We start from the raw sequence: 20485 nt of genomic DNA on the forward strand, positions 1-20485 counted from the left end.
CCTACAGGGAATCCTTCAGGAATGCCTCCTGGAATTCCTCCAGATGTTTCTCCAGTACATCTGTCACAGATTCCTCCAGGGAATCCTTCAAGAATTCCATCAAGGATTCCTCCTGGAATTCCGCCAGGAATTTATCATGCAATCCCTCCAAGAATGCCTCCAGGGACTCCTCGAGGAATTCCTAAAGGAATTCCTCCAGGGATTCTACCACGGATTCCTCCAGGACTTTCTCTATGAATTCCTCTGAAATCCCAGGATATTTTAAAAGGTTTTCTCCTGGGATTCCTGTTAAAATCCTCTAGTCACTAGTGGTTTTCAACCGGGGGGGAATTCCCCCCTAGGGGGGAATTTCGTCCTTCTAAGGGGGGAATTGTCCACCCGAGAAAAATATTTTACTTTCATCAATTTTCACACTGAAATTGTTCAGTGTATCATGATTAATCTCTCCCAAGGCGTAACAGACATCTTCGAGCATCCACTGAAATTTGAGCTTTAGATCAAACGATTAAAATTGTTAATTTGGATAAAGAATTCAAAACTTTGTGCCAATATTGATTCCAATCATCAAAAGCTTTTGTATCTCACCAATGTTCGTTGCTTGTCAAAAAGAAATGTGACGGAATGTTCTTTGAACTCAAATATGAAGTCAATGTTTTTCTTGAATTCCAAAGAAAACATGAACTTTTGGACATGAAGAATAATCTTCATTGGAACCAACAGTTAGCCTATTTTGCTGACATTTTTGAACAATTGACATCATTTGTGGACTCTCTCAACGCGTTTTCAAGTAAACTGCACACGAAAATTTCAATCTTTAAATTTTACAATGCTTGAAAGGGTGTTATCATCCATTGACAAAAAAAAAATACAAAGAAACATCCCCAAGAAACGTTGTGGATGCAATCCTTCAACACGTATCAGCGCTTAAAAGTGAATTCGAACGGTATTTTCCTGGCGTCAAGGAAATAGATCTAGACTTGGTTAGCAACTCTTACCGCGTAGCACACTCAATTCTGTTTTCACACGATTGAAGAACGTATTTGCAAAAGTATTTGTTCGAAGAAAAGTGCCAATGTGAGTTCTGGGTTCCAATAAGCGACACACATCACAACATTTGGCGAATGGTGTTGTGAATTTTATTGTCATACATATTGTCATATGTGTTGCAGATGAAAACAAATAATCGGAATATACTGGACATCGAAGATAAAATGAAGTGTGCTCCAAGGATCAAATTACTAACTGAGATTATGCTGGTTCAAGTTTCGCATTGATTTTCAAATTAAAAAAAAACTATTTTTTCTGCTTGTCGATGACTAAAAATGAGATCATTTATCAACAAAGTTGTATGATTTTGCCCCATACTTGATTGATTCGATACTGTTCGATGCAGGGGGGGAATGAGATCTAGGGAAATCCAAAAGGGGTGCGCGGACTGGAAAAGGTTGAAAACCACTGAGTGCTTCCTCTGAGCAGAGATTTTTTCAGAAATTCCTCTGGAAATTTCGCCAGAGATTCCTCCTGAAATTCTTGCAGTGATTCCTCCGGGAATTTTCCGGAAATTCCTCCAGGGACTCCCCCAGGGATTCCTTCAGCAAATCTACCAGCGGTTCCTACAGGAATTCCTTCAGCGATTCCTTCAGGTTTTTCTCCAGATGCCTCCAGGATTTTTTTCCAAGGATTCCTCTCCAAGGATTCTCGACTTGGGATGAACCTGCATATGGCAGAAAATCCCTGAATAAAAAAAGAGAAAAAATCCAAGGATTTCTCCAGAAGCTGTCCAGAGATTTCTCTAGGGGTTTTCCGAAAATTTATCTAGATGCTAAAAGAAAGACTACGTGAGTATTTTTCAGAGGATTTTACCAGGGATTTCTCAAAAAAACTTTTGCAGGTATTTCTCTACGATTTCCTCCAGAGATTCCCCCAAAAATTCCTTCAGATATTACCTCAGGTATTCTTCTAGAGATTTCTACAGAGAGAAATAGATCCAGGAATTCCTTCTTCAAATTATCTTCAATCATCCAAGGATTACTCCAGAAGTTCCCTCAGGAGTTCCTCCAGGACATTTTTTTCAGAGAATCTTCGGGAATTCATCTAGAGATTTCTTCAGGAATTCCTCCGGAAATTCCTGCATGACTTTCCCTACGGGTTTTCAGGGTTTCCTCTGAAGAATCAGGACTTTCTACATGGTCTCCTCAAGGGTTTCCTCTGTAATGTCAGGCCTTTCTCTAGGGTTTACTTCAAAATTTGTAGCAAATTCCATAAAAAAGTAACTGTAATGCTTCGCCAGATCACTGATTATGTCCAGTGCCGTCATGGTAAAATCAGAGCTAGTTAATCAAAGCTCCCCGATTTCAACGCTCTTTTACTGGTACATCCTTATGGAAATAAAATCATTGGAGAAATATATTTACGAGTTCCTGGAGGAATCTCTGAAGGAACCGCTTGAGCAATTCTTCTTTTTTTTTTTGTCTGTATTAACGAGATTTTTAGCCCTAGGCTAGTTCATCTCGGGACCCACGCTTTACTTCCCTTCCGAAGGAAGAACCCACATTTTGTGAGTTTGTCGGGAGTGGGATTCGATCCCAGGTCCTCGGCGTGATGGTCAAGTGTTCTAACCATCACACTAGGTCCGCTCCGAGCCATCCTTGAAGGAACTGGAACTGGAGCATTCTGAAAGAATCCATGGAACAACTTTTGAAGAAATCCCTGCTGAAATTTCTGAAGTAATTCCAGGAATATTGAAGAAGCTCTAAAGATATTTCCGAAATTATCACTGAAGAAAACTCAGAAGGAATTAAAAAAAATCTGAAGAAAATTTTAAATGAATTTCTGAGTAAAAAATCTGAAAAAAGAAGATTATTGAAAGAATCTAAAGATGGATTTTCTGAAAAAAAAAACTCTAGGAGGAACACACGAAGAAACACCTGGTGGACCACCTAATAAAACCTCTTGAGATATTTTTGAAAAAAAAAACGCTGGATTAATCCTTCAATAACAATTCTAAACATTTTTTTAAATGATCATGCAGAAATTCCTAGAGATACCTAGTGAATTCCAGCCTTTCTATAAGAATCCCTAATAGAATCTCTGAAAAAAATGTGGAAAAATGTCTGAAGGAATCCTTGGAGGATTTACTAATTGTGGAAGAAAAATGCCATGAAGTAAAATCTAAAGAAATGTGAAGAAATCTTTGGTTTTTTTTTATAATCTCTAGTGAAATTTTTTTAGAAAGCTTCTAAGAAAATTTTGAAGGAGTTCTGAATTTCTGATTCTTAATGTATTTGTAAATCATTTTCTTAAAAAATCCATGGAGTATTATTGAGAATCTTCAAAGGTTTTTAAAAGTATGCTTTGAAAAAAAAAAATCTGAAGAAATTCGTAGATAAATTTATGGAACAATTTATGCAATATGTGGCTCCGTGGTCGTGAGGCTAGTGTCACCAAGCATTTAGTGCTGAGGAGCATAGGTTCATTTACCGCCGCAGCTGCCAGGAAAAGTTTTCGGCTGTGCCACTGGGCGTTGCATGCTAGTCCGTTATCTAGTGACGTGCTTCCTTCAAAGAGCCAATAGCTCACTGGAAGCATTAAACGTGTCCGTGTCTTAAATATTTTTTAAAAGGAATTCTTGAAGTATTTTTTTAAAGGAATCCATGTAACATTTTTGGAAGCTATCCGTGCAAAACTTTCTGATAGAAAATCAGATTTAAAAAAATTTCCGGAACAATTTTCAAAGCAAACCCTAGAGATAGTTTTGGAATAAATCCCAGGATCGTTGGAGAGAATACGTATTGGAATTTCCGAAGCCAATATTAACTTTATCCTACATCTACGCCAACAAGAGCTTAATGATAAATCTGGCTAGAACTAGCTAGAACTTTGTGGGACAAATTTATTTATTTTTGTTAGTCCAGTATAAGTGATGAAAATTTGCCGTATTAAAGATGATTAAGCTACTCCAAAGCTTCATCTGATCCTTAGCTGTTCTATAGATAGAACCATATATTATTTTCAGGTAGGATATAAGCGCTTCTACAACTTTAATTCAACCACCCGGAGAGCTTAAATCAACTAATGGCTGAATAAAATCACCAAAATTGGTATTTAAGAGCTGAGGAAACGATTACAGCTCTTTTTCACAGCTTTTGTTCAAATGAAGGCTGATTTACACAAGCTAGAGAAGCGCTTAATCAACATGAAATTGTTACCTGGGATCTAGCGAAAATTACTAATATAAAAAACTCTAAGCCTTTTATCGTAAACTCAGTTTTCATGCAGTTTTTATATGTTTTGATACATTTTAGTATGCAATTTAAATGAAAAAAAAAATGCTTCGACTTTGTGTAAAATTCGTTTTCTATGGAATGGCTGAACATACACACCCCAAGTAACAAAATTAATTTTATGATGCTTTTGAAGAATTCTTCAACACCTGTTCTTTAAAACCAAGTATAAATAAACTTGCTCTGTATAACAGCGTCAAACCAACCATAAACCCGCCATAAGACTAAAGAGGCCCGTCCTAAGACGATCTTTTAGAGCGAATTTTAAGATTCTCTTAAAGCTTATTGTACTTCACAAGATGTCCTATAGGCGAATTGATCTCTCCTTGTAAAGCTTTTCAAGTTTACGATAAAACGATAATAAAATTGTCAGTTTCTGTTGCTGCTGCTTCTGCTACTACTGCTGCTTTTGTGTTGGATATTTGAATCGGGAAAAAATCACGATGTAAATCATATAATATTGTAATCGGGATTAATTCCTAACACAAATTGGGGATATTTCTGTTACACTATAGAAGGTTGTCATCTGCCAAGAAAGATTCATCGTATATGTGCTGCAAGATACTTCCAAAAATTGCAACGCGCTTCGAAAACAAAGCAATAATGGAATATGACAAATAATTATTTCAGGCCACGAGAGCATTATCCATTAGTTTTCTGAACATGGCTTCCGATGAAGTTCACGAAGGTGTCATTAATTTTCGGTGGTTTTAATCAACACCACCATAACATAGTCTTAAATTATTTTCAACTCATGTAAGAGTTAAAAGTGTAACTCAAGAGTACTCAGTTTTATACCGTTTTCCACCGAAAACGCCAAAAAACCATCTTAAATTTATTTCAACTTAAGCTAGGGTAAGAAGTGTTACTCAAGAGTACTTCGATTTATGACGTTCTTAATGTGGATTTATGCAAACTCCACCGAGAATGTCATAAATCTTAGGTACCAAATTGTAAATAAACCAACACATTTATCGCACCGCGGTGGTGAGCCTGCAATTTGAACTGAATTTCCTCGTCCGGCAAATTACATCAGTAGCCCGGTACCGCTGCCAACCAGGAGCATCTGTCCCAGGAGTCATCCTTGGTGGGGTGCAAAGCTATTTACTCCGGTCAGCGTTGCCAACAGGTAAGTTTTGTTGTTGGTTTCCACAATGTTTCTCATTGTCGGCAGTCCGATGAATTGATCGTCGATTGCACGAGAATTGACATCCTATATGATCAAACCAACCTCTTTTCGGATGCCGAAACCGTAGGAGTTTGGCATTGCACCGCGTCAAAATCGGTTTTCGAGACGGGTGTTCTGAAAATCAGATGCTTAAGGTTTTTATGCAATTCAGTATCATAATTTCTATTTTACATAACTCATTTTGGTATCATAATGGCCAATTTTTCCGAACTGTTTCATTATGCAACTGAAATGAGTTGCATAATGAAAAATAGTTGCATAATGTTCATAATGCAACTCATTTGGGTTGCATTATGAATATTATGCAACTCAAATGAGTTGTATAATGAAAAAATCAATGCATAAAATTTTGTATGGAACTCGTTGCAAAACTCGATTTTTTCAGCACTCTACGTATTTATCCAACTCGGCAAGCCTCGTTGGATAAATGTACGACTCGTGCTGAAAAAATCAACTTTTTGCACCTCGTTTCATAAATAACTATTTTTTTCATTTATCAAACTGTTCTTACTCGAGAACAGTTACTCTTGCTGAAGAATGATTTATATGAAAGATAACTACGAGAGCCTCTTAAAACTGACTTAAAGTTCAGTAGATCTTGTTGTGTTTGTGGTTTTATGCACTGAATCTCAAGTATTCTTGGAGATGTTCTTAAAACCACAGATTTATGAAGTATAGTTGTACTCAGCAGAAACCATTATAAAATCAATTTGATTATCCGATGCTTTGATAAAACTATCATAAAAATAAATAAAACCAAATAGAATCACGATTGCTACTTGGGACTTCATAATCAAGCATCTAAAAATAATCAATGATTTCAAAAGACCATTCGAAGTTTCAAGGATTTCCTTAAATTTCTCACCTCCTGTATCTCCCAAGAGAGCTTTACATAAAAAATACCCGTTCACAATTCTTAGAATCATACTGTGCTGCACGTGTTGTGTATCGCAAAAAAAAAGCAACGACTGATCCAACAATAATAAATCGTAAATTTTACTGTTTCAAACGCATTCCACCTAATGGAAGCATTTTGCTCGAGCACAAACAATAGGAATGAACATTTGGATTTTGCCACCATTCATATCCCAACCGTTTGGCATACCGGCGGGCGTGAATCCAGTATGCGGAATTTCAAATCGATCCCATATTTTATGGCAAAATTTTTGTATTGTTATCGCATTAACAGTCAAAACAACAACGAGCTGATTCAAGCTTCGACCAGCTGCCTGCCAGTCAGCAGTCGATAAATACAAATGCCCTAGGTTTATAAACACCTAGCTGCAGATGTGCTGACAAGTAGGTATGGCTTGCAACTACCAGCCACCAAGCAAACCGGCCGACGGCGAGGTTGAGACTGGGAAAGTAAATAAATCAATTTTCTCGCAAAGTAATATTCTGCATGATGGCAGCGTACGTCGTTCTTGGAATGCCTTGTGTAGACAAGCGAGTCGAAACTCATTTTTGCTGGAAAATTATTCGGAAGATTTTCCATTGTCTTACGCACATAAGCCGACAAACAATCTTCCTTCCGAATATCGCATTACAGCGTGTGTTTTTGTCACACAGATTCACAGACGTAATATACCGAGAACAATATTTAGGCTTTGATAGCCTTCGCCCATTTTATCAGGTAGAAGTGCTGTGCCACATTATCAATCGAAGGCCAATAGGAGGCGTTAGAGTAAAGCACGTCCTTGGTTAATGGTTGAAGTGGTAGATGGTGGGGAATGTGGAACGTGTTACGTCTGTTTTTCTGTGACTTACTTACACGGCAAAGAAAGACGGAAAAGCTAAGGGAAATTAATACTCTCCATGTTTCCATCAAGACATTTGGTTTGCAGGCAGGAAATATTCTAAATGAGCGCAGTTTTTTAACGGTGATGAATGGAAGATAGAAAATAAGTCATTAAGGTCAAGTGACTCATGTCATTATTACGAACATAATGAAGCGAGAATTTATCCTTAGAATCTGTCCATACATAATCTTAAGTTGCAGTCAAAGTGCTAGAAGCTGTAAATCACTCCTTACGAGGATATTGTAAAAATCTGCTGAAACACAAAAAAAAAACATCTACATAAATCAGTTTGCGATGGAGACGCAAGGTCAATAACAGAAGGTGAGTCAGTCGGTGGATACCTGTCAGTAAGATTGACTTCACATTGCACAAAGTGACAATAGCTGTTGACATTTCCAATCAATGTCAGCAATGTCGTTCCGCTTCGGTTACATTATAGTTGACCTGGCAACACCATATCAGAGTTATGTACTAAAGACCTACCTACAAACTGGCCGGACGTACACAGGTGTATCCTGGCTATCGTATACCGGTGAAAAGAGAAATGCAAATGGAAGCATTTGCCATGGTGGTAATTTGTCCATCATTTCGAGGGCACACAGCTCATTTGTTCCATTGTGCTCCAGATGTCCAGGGATAATTGTCGTCCCTGCGTTTGGCAAAGCGGAGCCTTACGCTTCGTAGCCGGTATAAAACTGGACAAAACTGGTCAGTTGTGGTGAGTATTGTACGACCATAATTGATGAGGTTGAGAGATACCGATCAGATACGTTCGGTTTTGGGGAGCATGTATTATTGTATTATTCTGATTTTTCTTCCTCTTGACCAAACGTAGAAACAAAAAAAAAACTGCTTCAAGCATGAAAATTCACTATTTTTTGCATTTGCATGTCGTTCTGGAGTGACAAAGATACTCCGGAGAATCCATACAGGATTACGGGATTCTCAGGAGAATCCTTACGGGATTCTCAGGAGAATCCTTACGGGATTCTCAGGAGAATCCTCACGGGATTCTCAGGAGAATCCTCACGGGATTCTCAGGAGAATCCTTACGGGATTCTCAGGAGAATCCTTACGGGATTCTCAGGAGAATCCTTACGGGATTCTCAGGAGAATCCTTACGGGATTCTCAGGAGAATCCTTACGGGATTCTCAGGAGAATCCTTACGGGATTCTCAGGAGAATCCTGTCGGGATTCTCAAGAGAATCCTTACGGGATTCTCAGGAGAATCCTTACGGGATTCTCAGGAGAATCCTTACGGGATTCTCAGGAGAATCCTTACGGGATTCTCAGGAGAATCCTTACGGGATTCTCAGGAGAATCCTTACGGGATTCTCAGGAGAATCCTTACGGGATTCTCAGGAGAATCCTTACGGGATTCTCAGGAGAATCCTGTCGGGATTCTCAAGAGAATCCTTACGGGATTCTCAGGAGAATCCTGACGGTATTCTCAGGAGAATCCTTACGGGATTCTCAGGAGAATCCTTACGGGATTCTCAGGAGAATCCTTACGGGATTCTCAGGAGAATCCTTACGGGATTCTCAGGAGAATCCTGACGGGATTCTCAGGAGAATCCTGACGGGATTCTCAGGAGAATCCTGACGGGATTCTCAGGAGAATCCTGACGGGATTCTCAGGAGAATCCTGACGGGATTCTCAGGAGAATCCTGACGGGATTCTCAGGAGAATCCTGATGGGATTCTCAGGAGAATCCTGTCGGGATTCTCAGGAGAATCCTGTCGGGATTCTCAGGAGAATCCTGACGGGATTCTCAGGAGAATCCTGACGGGATTCTCAGGAGAATCCTGTCGGGATTCTCAGGAGAATCCTGTCGGGATTCTCAGGAGAATCCTGACGGGATTCTCAGGAGAATCCTGACGGGATTCTCAGGAAAATCCTGACGGGATTCTCAGGAGAATCCTGACGGGATTCTCAGGAGAATCCTGTCGGGATTCTAGGAGAATCCTGTCGGGATTCTCAGGAGAATCCTGTCGGGATTCTCAGGAGAATCCTGTCGGGATTCTCAGGAGAATCCTGTCGGGATTCTCAGGAGAATCCTGTCGGGATTCTCAGGAGAATCCTGTCGGGATTCTCAGGAGAATCCTGTCGGGATTCTCAGGAGAATCCTTACGGGATTCTCAGGAGAATCCTTACGGGATTCTCAGGAGAATCCTTACGGGATTCTCAGGAGAATCCTTACGGGATTCTCAGGAGAATCCTTACGGGATTCTCAGGAGAATCCTTACGGGATTCTCAGGAGAATCCTGTCGGGATTCTCAGGAGAATCCTGTCGGGATTCTCAGGAGAATCCTGTCGGGATTCTCAGGAGAATCCTGTCGGGATTCTCAGGAGAATCCTGTCGGGATTCTCAGGAGAATCCTGTCGGGATTCTCAGGAGAATCCTGTCGGGATTCTCAGGAGAATCCTGTCGGGATTCTCAGGAGAATCCTGTCGGGATTCTCAGGAGAATCCTGTCGGGATTCTCAGGAGAATCCTGTCGGGATTCTCAGGAGAATCCTGACGGGATTCTCAGGAGAATCCTGACGGGATTCTCAGGAGAATCCTGACGGGATTCTCAGGAGAATCCTGACGGGATTCTCAGGAGAATCCTGACGGGATTCTCAGGAGAATCCTGACGGGATTCTCAGGAGAATCCTGACGGGATTCTCAGGAGAATCCTGACGGGATTCTCAGGAGAATCCTGACGGGATTCTCAGGAGAATCCTGACGGGATTCTCAGGAGAATCCTGACGGGATTCTCAGGAGAATCCTGACGGGATTCTCAGGAGAATCCTGACGGGATTCTCAGGAGAATCCTGACGGGATTCTCAGGAGAATCCTGACGGGATTCTCAGGAGAATCCTGTCGGGATTCTCAGGAGAATCCTGTCGGGATTCTCAGGAGAATCCTGTCGGGATTCTCAGGAGAATCCTGTCGGGATTCTCAGGAGAATCCTGTCGGGATTCTCAGGAGAATCCTGTCGGGATTCTCAGGAGAATCCTGTCGGGATTCTCAGGAGAATCCTGACGGGATTCTCAGGAGAATCCTGACGGGATTCTCAGGAGAATCCTGACGGGATTCTCAGGAGAATCCTGACGGGATTCTCAGGAGAATCCTGACGGGATTCTCAGGAGAATCCTGACGGGATTCTCAGGAGAATCCTGACGGGATTCTCAGGAGAATCCTGACGGGATTCTCAGGAGAATCCTGACGGGATTCTCAGGAGAATCCTGACGGGATTCTCAGGAGAATCCTGACGGGATTCTCAGGAGAATCCTGATGGGATTCTCAGGAGAATCCTGACGGGATTCTCAGGAGAATCCTGACGGGATTCTCAGGAGAATCCTGACGGGATTCTCAGGAGAATCCTGACGGGATTCTCAGGAGAATCCTGACGAGATTCTCAGGAGAATCCTCACGAGATTCTCAGGAGAATCCTCACGAGATTCTCAGGAGAATCCTCACGAGATTCTCAGGAGAATCCTCACGAGATTCTCAGGAGAATCCTCACGAGATTCTCAGGAGAATCCTCACGAGATTCTCAGGAGAATCCTCACGAGATTCTCAGGAGAATCCTCACGAGATTCTCAGGAGAATCCTCACGAGATTCTCAGGAGAATCCTCACGAGATTCTCAGGAGAATCCTCACGAGATTCTCAGGAGAATCCTGACGGGATTCTCAGGAGAATCCTCACGAGATTCTCAGGAGAATCCTCACGAGATTCTCAGGAGAATCCTCACGAGATTCTCAGGAGAATCCTCACGAGATTCTCAGGAGAATCCTCACGAGATTCTCAGGAGAATCCTCACGAGATTCTCAGGAGAATCCTCACGAGATTCTCAGGAGAATCCTCACGAGATTCTCAGGAGAATCCTCACGAGATTCTCAGGAGAATCCTCACGAGATTCTCGAGAGAATCCTCACGAGATTCTCAGGAGAATCCTCACGAGATTCTCAGGAGAACCCTCACGAGATTCTCAGGAGAATCCTCACGAGATTCTCGAGAGAATCCTCACGAGATTCTCAGGAGAATCCTCACGAGATTCTCAGGAGAATCCTCACGAGATTCTCAGGAGAATCCTCACGAGATTCTCAGGAGAATCCTCACGAGATTCTCAGGAGAATCCTCACGAGATTCGCAGGAGAATCCTTACGAGTCTCAGGAGAATCCTCACGGGATTCTCAGAAGAATCCTTACGGGATTCTCAGGAGAATTCTCGAGAGAATCCTCTCGGAAGAGAGACTTCTCAAGAGTGTCTCTGGAGAATCCTGCGGCTTACAAACGATAAATGCACGCTGGGGTTTATTGGTGTTGTTTCAAAATTAGTAATGAATGCCGGTAAATGGCTAGAACCATATTTATGATTCAACAATAAATACTTTGCAGTCGTAGACACCATCACGTGATGTTCATCACTCCCTTCAACTCACCCCTCACGAGTAACACACCAACAAGGATGCAACATACAAGCCATCTGTCCTCGCCTGCCAACTGGCGTGTCAACGCAAATGACAAACTTCTTCCATTAATGGCAAAGGACACCCTTATCCTGCCATATGTCGGCCTCGTACATATCGGGGCCATCGCCCACCTTCACCCTTGACTGCGAAATTGTGTGCTTCCGATGAGAGCTTTACCGCTCCAATGTGCTGCTATCGTAATGCAACTAGCTGAGGTGCCATATATTTATTAGCCCCAATAACAGTTAGTATGTCATCGTCACGGCGGTAGTTCCTTCACTCCTACCCTCAACACACAACAGCATCTCATTCCCAGTAAATGAGAAACCGTCGCCGCCGTTGTCGTCGTCACCTAACGCAAATGATGGACTACGTGCACTTTGTCATGCATGCAGCATAGCATGTATGTGGCCCAATTTCATCAACTTACCCTTCCGCTTCGATCTGTTGAGTTGAGGTTTTCCCACGAGATGCCATTCTCCAGAATGTCCCGGAAGACCTCTTTGAGGAGGTACTCGTTGGCGTCGCGAGACGCCCGCAGCAGTGTTGTCACCGTAGGGACCTGCTCCATGCTCATCCTGAGCGCTCGGATCCGGGAACTGAGCGTTGGGCTGGAAGTAGAGTTAATGGCGGAGAGGAAGGATTAAATACACCAATATAATTTGAAAGCATAAAGGCCCATGAAATAGAATGCGGTAACTTTTATTACAGAACAGATGTTGGATTTTTTTTTACCGTGGGGGGTTTAGTGAAGGAAATCGCTTAAGGCGAAACTGGATCCATTTCCTCTCTTTTTGGTTTTTGATGTTTTATCAAATAACGAAGCAATATTTTCAAAATCGGTTTTCGTGCACATGTAGAGTAGATTTTTTTTTTCGTGGTGGAAAATGTTTTTCGTTTTTGCAAAAACCATTTTTGAACAAAATTTCACAAAAAAATGGTTTCTGCAAAAATAGAAAACTTTTTCCACCACAAAAAAATTCAGAAGATATCTTGATCCATGCTCTACATGTGCACGAAAACCGATTTTGAAAATATTGCTTCGTTATTTAATAAAAAATCAAAAACCAAAAAAATGAGAAAATGCTTCCAGTTTCGCCTTAAGCGGTTTTCAATTCCATTCAATCGTTGAGGTTATACTTTTATATGCAATGAAATTGATTTAAAACCAATCATGTTGCTTTTTCCGTTTTCTTTGAGTGTATTGCCGAAGTGAACAATGTTTTTACACACTGAGCGAAAATTCACAATTTTTGTATAGTTTTAACTCTAAACTATTGGTAAACAGATGTCCACTTTCTTTAATGAACAGTCCTTACGCATAGAACTGAACATAACACCGTTGAAGAGCAGAGCCTATGTAAGTTCTTCGAAAATTTGCCGAGATCTGTGCCTATGTACTCAGACGAGAAACGTGCATTATTTCGGATACATCTTTTAAGGTAAACACACAACAGCTCTAATTAAATATTCTTGGTTTGGGACTCGTCATGCTGCATTTTTCTATCTGTTCCGAGTATGTTAACCATCAATGAGAGTATATTACAGGTGGGGAAGAAGAAGATATGGCTATGTATTAGTAAGGAAAGAAAAATTTAAACACAAATAGTGACGTCACTATTTGACACGCGCTCTTATGGGAGCTCCCTTTGCTTGTATTAGTGACATGATTTGCACCAGACACGAATCTCACGTACACGAAATATCTTCTTCCCCACCTCTATTAGACTCTCATTGGTTAACCATGATGGGCTATCAATTGTCCAGAATCATTTACAAAGCAGTGATCTAAAAATATATTGCAGAATTAAAGCAATAATGAGTTGAGGTTTCATCAATGAATACAGCTTCCGCACCCATTTCTGCTACGCAATTTCAGCGCAAGATAAATTTGGCTTTAACAAATATTCAAAGTTGGTGAAAGCGATACGCTTCATGAAGATAATGAACGTTCACTATTGGGAGCAAGACTTCGTGGAATGTGATGATTTTTCGTCTCGTTTTCTCTCTCTCTCTCTTCTTGGCGTAACGTCCTCACTGGGACAAAGCCTGCTTCTCAGCTTAGTGTTCTATGAGCACTTCCACAGTTTTTAACTGAAAGCTTCCTCTGCCAATGACCATTTTGCATGTGTATATCGTGTGGCAGGCACGAAGATACTCTATGCCCAAGGAAGTCAAGGAAATTTCCTTTACGAAAAGATCCTGGACCGACCGGGAATCGAACCCGTCACCCTCAGCATGGTCATGCTGAATACCCGTGCGTTTACCGCCTCGGCTATATGGGCGTCTCGTTTTCTATTGTTTATTAAGAAACAAACGGGAATGATTCATGGTATGATTCAATAAATATGATGGAATATTGATTTTAGTAATTGCAATGGATTCCAATTGCAAACCAATCTGCACGCTTGATCGTTCAGGTTTCAGGTATACACTCCCGATCAAAAGTTTGGGGTCATCCCCTTAAAAACATGTCATTTTTTAGACCTATATCTCCGGCAATTTGCGCCCGATTTCAAAACCCCAGATCTCATTCAAAAGATAATAAGTCTAAGTAACTTTGAACATGATTTAAATGAACATTTTTCTAAAATGTTTGTATATAAACTTAAGCTAAAGTTGCCAAATTTTCTAAAAAATGAAAATAATCTTACGGCAGTGTCGCTGGAAATTGGGTCGACCAAATTTTAAGATGCGAGCGGTAATATAACCTATTTTCTAATAGCTTTCAACTGAGTTTTACCTAACTTGGCTAAAAAATCTAGAAAAAAAAACATTATTAACACCTATGTGCCTGAGTCTCATTTTGCACCCAATTTCAAAACTTAAAAAATCTGATTCTCAGCCGTTTCTTTACGAAAGCTAATGAAATTGTGACAGTTGATCACAAAATCCTTCTAGTTTATGTAACCGGTGTCATGGTTCCGGATTTTTCCGTTGTTTCGGATTTATGGCCGGGGGAACTGGGGTAACCTCCTTATCAGATAGAGGTGCAACCTATAATTTGCCTTCGAAAACTAGCTTGCGGCATATCCAACTTCATGATTTTGCAAAACAAGAGTATTGGACCATGTTTCTAGAGATTTCATATACACTGGCCACTTCTTCGGATGTTCCGGACTCAGGTGCCCCCAGGGAAGTGGTCACTTACTGATTGGCTCTGAATCCCAGCTTGCGATATATCAAACTTTATGATTTTGCAAAACAAGAGTATTGGACCATGTTTCCAGAAATTTCGGATATACTGGCCACTTCTCCGGATGTTCCGGAAACCTGGTACCCCCAGGCAAGTGACCACTTTCTGATCGTTTCTGAATCCCAGCTTGCGACATATCAAACTTCATGATTTTGCAAAACAAGAGTATTGGACCATATTTCTAGAGGTTTCGAATACACTGGCCACTTCTCCGGATGTTCCGGAACCTGGTGCCCCCAGGAAAGTGGTCGCTTTCTGACCGGTTTTGAAACCTAGCTTGCGACATATAAAACTTTATGATTTTGCAAATCAAGAGTATTGGGCCAGGTTCAGCTGTGTTCAGCAGAAGATTTATTAGAGAATAGTTAGACGTAAGCTTAATTCAAGAGCCCTGGGTAAATAGTGGAAGGGTACCCGAGCATAGACTAACTACAAAATGATAGCAAATCGAAAACTCGATTTGTGTTTAGCAGCAAATTGATATCACATTTTGGTATCAGATTGTCTTGACTAAATTTGATTACAAATTTAGATTTCATTTTGCTGTCACTTCAAACTATTATATGTGCTGGTAGTTCATCGATTGGTTTTCGGCGAGAAATAATTAAAAACTTATTTGCCAGACTGTCCGGACGTTTCGGTCGATTTTACTGGCCTTCGACCATCTTCTGTGGACTCTAAAATATATTAAACATTTAAAAAACACATAAAACACATAACTTTACAAACATTGAAATTCATACAAATTACATACATCCTAACATTACTTACATATCAAGTGTCATTGGTAGTCGTTTTTAATTTCGTTATAATAGAGTCGTACGCTGTCTTAAAGTTTGCAGAGTCTATCTGTTTGTTAACAACATTTTCGTTACCTCTTATCTTAATGTAAAAAGTTTCTGTTATTAGTCTTGTGTAGCTGTTTGTAACTTTGTCAAGTATTTTTGTCTTGTCAAAGTTGAAAACATGCCCCTCTTCTATGGCGTGTTGTGACAAACCAGTACCAGATATGTTTTTTGTTCCAACGTTATACTTATGTTGGTTAAGACGTTTGTACAGAAATTGACTTGTTTCACCAATGTACGGCTTTTCACATGCACCACACGGAATTTCATATACTACATTTATGTTTTTGTCCCTTGCTATTTTGTCTTTGGTTTTTGTAAATAGAACATCTTTAATTTTGTCAATTGGTTTGTAAGCTACTTTAAAGTCATACCATACATTAGAGGACTAGGAGAAAAACTATCTAGATATTTGAGGCAACACTTCTCAGGATCGATTCCTTATTCGGATGAAGAACAGGACTCAGATAAGGCAAGACATGCGTGGTCGACCAATGCCTATCAAAAAGCTTGTGAAATCTTCACACCGTCGAGGGTCGAATTGGCATTGAGTTCTTTTCAACCTTTCAAATCTGCCGGGAAAGATGGAATTTTCCCAGCTTTACTTCAACATGGAAAAGAGGCGATTTGTCCGCTCTTAACCGAAATATTCAGAGCCAGTATTACTTTAGCTTACATACCTAAAGCGTGGTGTAAGGTTCGTGTTGTTTTTAATCCCAAAAGCTGACAAACGGGACAAAACAACTCCAAAAGTCTTCAGACCCATAAGCCTTTCTTGTGTTCTGTTAAAGTGGATGACTTTGTCAAGTCTACCACCCAAGTAACAATTTTAATTTTATCAAAGTTTTTAAGCGATTCATAAATCCTAAACATAAAACCATTGATGCCGACTTGAAAATGCTCTTGAGTTCTTGTATGCCTCAATAAGCCCACGTTCTGGCTAGTTGGCCCAGTCTTATTAGGGTCTACAGGACTTCGTATGCAAACCGGCTTAGGATTTCGGGTCGTATCATAGTTTTATCAATCTTCTAAATAAAACCATCTTCTGACTTGTCAAATAATTGTTTTGATTATTTTTCACTCTCAATGTTCGATCGTCAGAATAAATTATACTTGGTTGTTTATCCAGCCATCAATTGGAAAGATGCAGATATGGAATTCAGATTTGTTTTCTTATTTACTACGTGTCAGGAGACATGCCACGGAAAATTTGTGGTGAATGTGACTGTGATAATGACAAAAACTAAGCGCGCCACACAAACTATGCATAATTTGGAAGTTAAATGCATTTAATTTACTCGGTGGAATTGGGTGCAAAAATAGTAGTTTACGCAACAAGGTGCAGAATGACGATTTTTACAGCACGAGTCGTACATTTATCCAACGAGGCTTGCCGAGTTGGATAATTACGACGAGTGCTGTAAAAATCGAGTTCTGCACCGAGTTGCGTACAACGTTTTTTGCAAGTTCATAAATTACCGCTTGAGGATAGTTTTTAACAAAACTTTTACATCAAACTGCACACTGATGATCATAGCCATGTTTAAGAAAATCTGATCATAGCAGGTTATACAGAGTAGTTGTCACAATTTTTCAAAACTGCGTTCAGAAAGCATCAAGAAGTTGATCAAAACTGTAAACAGTGCTGTAACGGTTCATTACGCAACGCAAACCAGTGCTGTAATGAATCATTACAGCACTGTTAATTTCGTGTGGGAAAGTAGGCCTTTTCCTGTCAGATTTGCGCGAGGTAAAACAGCCTATTTCGCTGAGAGATTGCAAAAAGGTTTTTTCAACACAGTGGAGTTTAAAAGACATTGTGTAATTTTTCTGACACCGCAGCTTAGTAGAAATGCCTCTAAGCAAATTTGCTTTATCCAACGAGGCTTGCCGAGTTGGATAAATATGAAGAGTGTTGAAAAAATCGAGTTTTGCAACGAGTTCCATACAAAATTTTATGCAATAACTTTTTCATTATACAACTCATTTGAGTTGCATATTGTTCATAATGCAACAGTTTTTCATAATGCAACTCATTTTAGTTGCATAATAAACCAGTTCGAAAACATTGGCCATTATGATACCGAAATTAGTTGAATAAAAAAGAAATTATGATACTGAATTGCATAAAAGATTGTATGCAATTCAATATCATAATTTACATTTTATATACAGTATCGGACAATAAAAATGCACCAAAGCCGTTTTCCCATACAAACTAGTCAACTTTGGATTGCCATATCTCAGTTATGCCTCAACCGATTGTTTCCATTTTTCTGTGACGAACTACAATACATTTCAATTTTCAAAAACTATTGAAAAAGTTCAATGATAACTATTGATACAAAAGTTACAGATATGTTGAATTTTGACAATAAAAATGCACCAAGACAAAAAATTGTGTAGCCTAAAATGCTGAAGTCAGATAGCTATGGTGTCTTCAGCAAATTTATTGGTCATCATACAAGAAACATATTTGCCGAAGACACCATAGTGATTTGACTTCAGCATTTTTGGCTACTCAATTTTTTGTCTTGGTGCATTTTTATAGTCAAAATTCAACATATCTGTAACTTTTGTATCAATAATTATCACTGAACTTTTTCAATAGTTTTTGAGAATTGAAATGTTTTGTAGTTCGTTACAGAAAAATGAAAACAATCGGTTGCGACATAACTGAGAATGGCAATCCAAAGTTGACTAGTTTGTATGGGAAAACGGCTTTGGTGCATTTTTATTGTCCGATACTGTAGCTCATTTTGGTATCACAATGGCTAATTTTTCCGAACTGGCTCATTATGCAACTGAAATGAGTTGCATAATGAAAAATAATTGTATAATGTTCATAATGCAACTCATTTGAGTTGCATTATGAAAAAATCATTGCATAAAATTTTGTATGGAACTCGTTGCAAAACTCGATTTTTTTAGCACTCTTCGTATTTATCCAACTCGGCAAGCCTCGTTGGAATAATGTACGACTCGTGCTGAAAAAATCAACTTTTTGCAACTCGTTACATAAATAACTATCAATGGCATCTTCACAACACCTATGAATTGAACACAAAATTCAATCGACCGTTGCTTCTGATAGACAGTCATTCATAGACTGTAAAAATTTTCGGTCGCGGCAATACTTTGTGAGCTCGCTATGGAACCGTTGCTAGGCCTACCTTGTATGTTTGTTAGCTCTTGAGGCAAGCCCTCCTAATAGGAAATGATTTAAATCAATGAAGCAAATGTTAGTTTGCAAAATTGGGAGCGTGTTCTAGGGTATGCGGAATGGGATTTTTTACCAAAGCTATATTAAACGAAACGATATTTAGTTTTTTAAACGGTGCGGTACGAAATGAAACGGAATTTAAAAATGTTGCGTGAGATCGTTACGAAATACGGATTCACTCACCTTATAACGCTCCCTCGTTTTACTCTCACCCTGTTGGCGTAAATTGAGGCTATAGTGTAAATATTTCTTGAAGGATCAACAATCAGTTTAGGTTGAATGCAATCAATACGATACGTTTGTCAATTTTCCTCATAAGTCTTGTTGGATATGCCATATGTTTTCTGCTAGTATCTAAAAGCAATTGCGTCAGTCTCAGGATTCCTGAGATATCTCCTATATTGGTCGGGGTTCTGCTAAACCGAACCAAAGTCCATTTTTTTTTGAAAAAAAATGAGTTTTCTTAGCCATTGGATGGAGAATATGATGATCTACCTTCAGTGTAAAAATCCAGTAATTCTTACAGCTCTTCGTGGAGTAAATTCAAAAATTTTGTTTGGCAGAACATACAAAAAAATGAAATTGCACCCAGCCAGAGTGAACTGTAAACCATTTCATAGAATCAGCGAAATATTTAGGTATTGATCTAGATGATGAAAATTTCAAGTTTTCCTCATCGCCGTCAGATTTCTAACTTCTAACCGACTCAAAGTAACAATCTGTGAGAGAATTGAACACGTAATTAGAAATACGGGTGTTGGAGGATCCAATTATATGTCGTAATGACGATGAACCTGATCGCCGTTTTTCCAAATCACATTCAGCCAGAGTGAACCAAATCGACTGTATTTGTATTTTAGAATCAATTTATTCTCAACAATTCAAAAATAAACTGGTTTTGAATACCTGCATTATGTCGATACACCTTATGGGTCATTCCACGCCAAGTGACCGACCGCTTGCAATCGACCATCACGGATTTGAACCAAATTTGGCTGAAACATTTGTTTAGATGGAAAAAGAAAAAATCCAAATTTTGGTGCCGATCGGATCACCCCTCGGCCCGTGGCAGCACCCCTCGTTTTGGCCGATATGAAAATTATCCTCTCTTTCTTTTATTTTTATCATTGAAACGATTGCACCTACACATTTTCGACCTTCGGCTTTTTTAAAGGAAATCGTTCAGGGAATCCAGAAAAAATATTATTTTTTTGGTACAATGTTGCCAGATATCATATTTTTCAATTTTAAAACTAAAAATCGATTTTTCTCAAAATACGTATATTTTGATTTTAAAAATTTTGATTCCATCGTGTTTATCAGACGTTTTTCTATCGAAAAAGCTTAACTCCCCAAAGTAATTTGCGTCGTTCCTGAGATATAGCGTTTTTAAGAAAAAATATTCATTTTTTCATATAAAGTATCATATAAAATCAGGTGCAGTTTATAAATTCCGTAAAAAAACATTGTTCGATGCCATATAATC

General features: G+C 39.5%; 2 protein-coding genes across 2 annotated transcripts in view; one reads left to right on the plus strand and one right to left on the minus strand.

The window, feature by feature from the left end:
* The window catches only part of LOC109417806 (dnaJ homolog subfamily C member 22), a 263856-nt gene that overhangs the window by 147949 nt on the left and 95422 nt on the right, over window positions 1–20485 (plus strand). The window lies entirely within an intron of this gene.
* LOC109426759 (uncharacterized) overlaps window positions 1–20485 on the minus strand; it is a 202979-nt gene that overhangs the window by 37468 nt on the left and 145026 nt on the right. Inside the window, exon 4 of the mRNA XM_062853543.1 lies at window positions 12166–12346. Coding sequence (XP_062709527.1) covers window positions 12166–12346 — 181 coding nt within the window. The remainder of the gene's footprint in view (window positions 1–12165; window positions 12347–20485) is intronic.

Source organism: Aedes albopictus, chromosome 2, assembly GCF_035046485.1.
Source record: "Aedes albopictus strain Foshan chromosome 2, AalbF5, whole genome shotgun sequence".
In the NCBI taxonomy this organism is placed as follows: domain Eukaryota; kingdom Metazoa; phylum Arthropoda; class Insecta; order Diptera; family Culicidae; genus Aedes; species Aedes albopictus.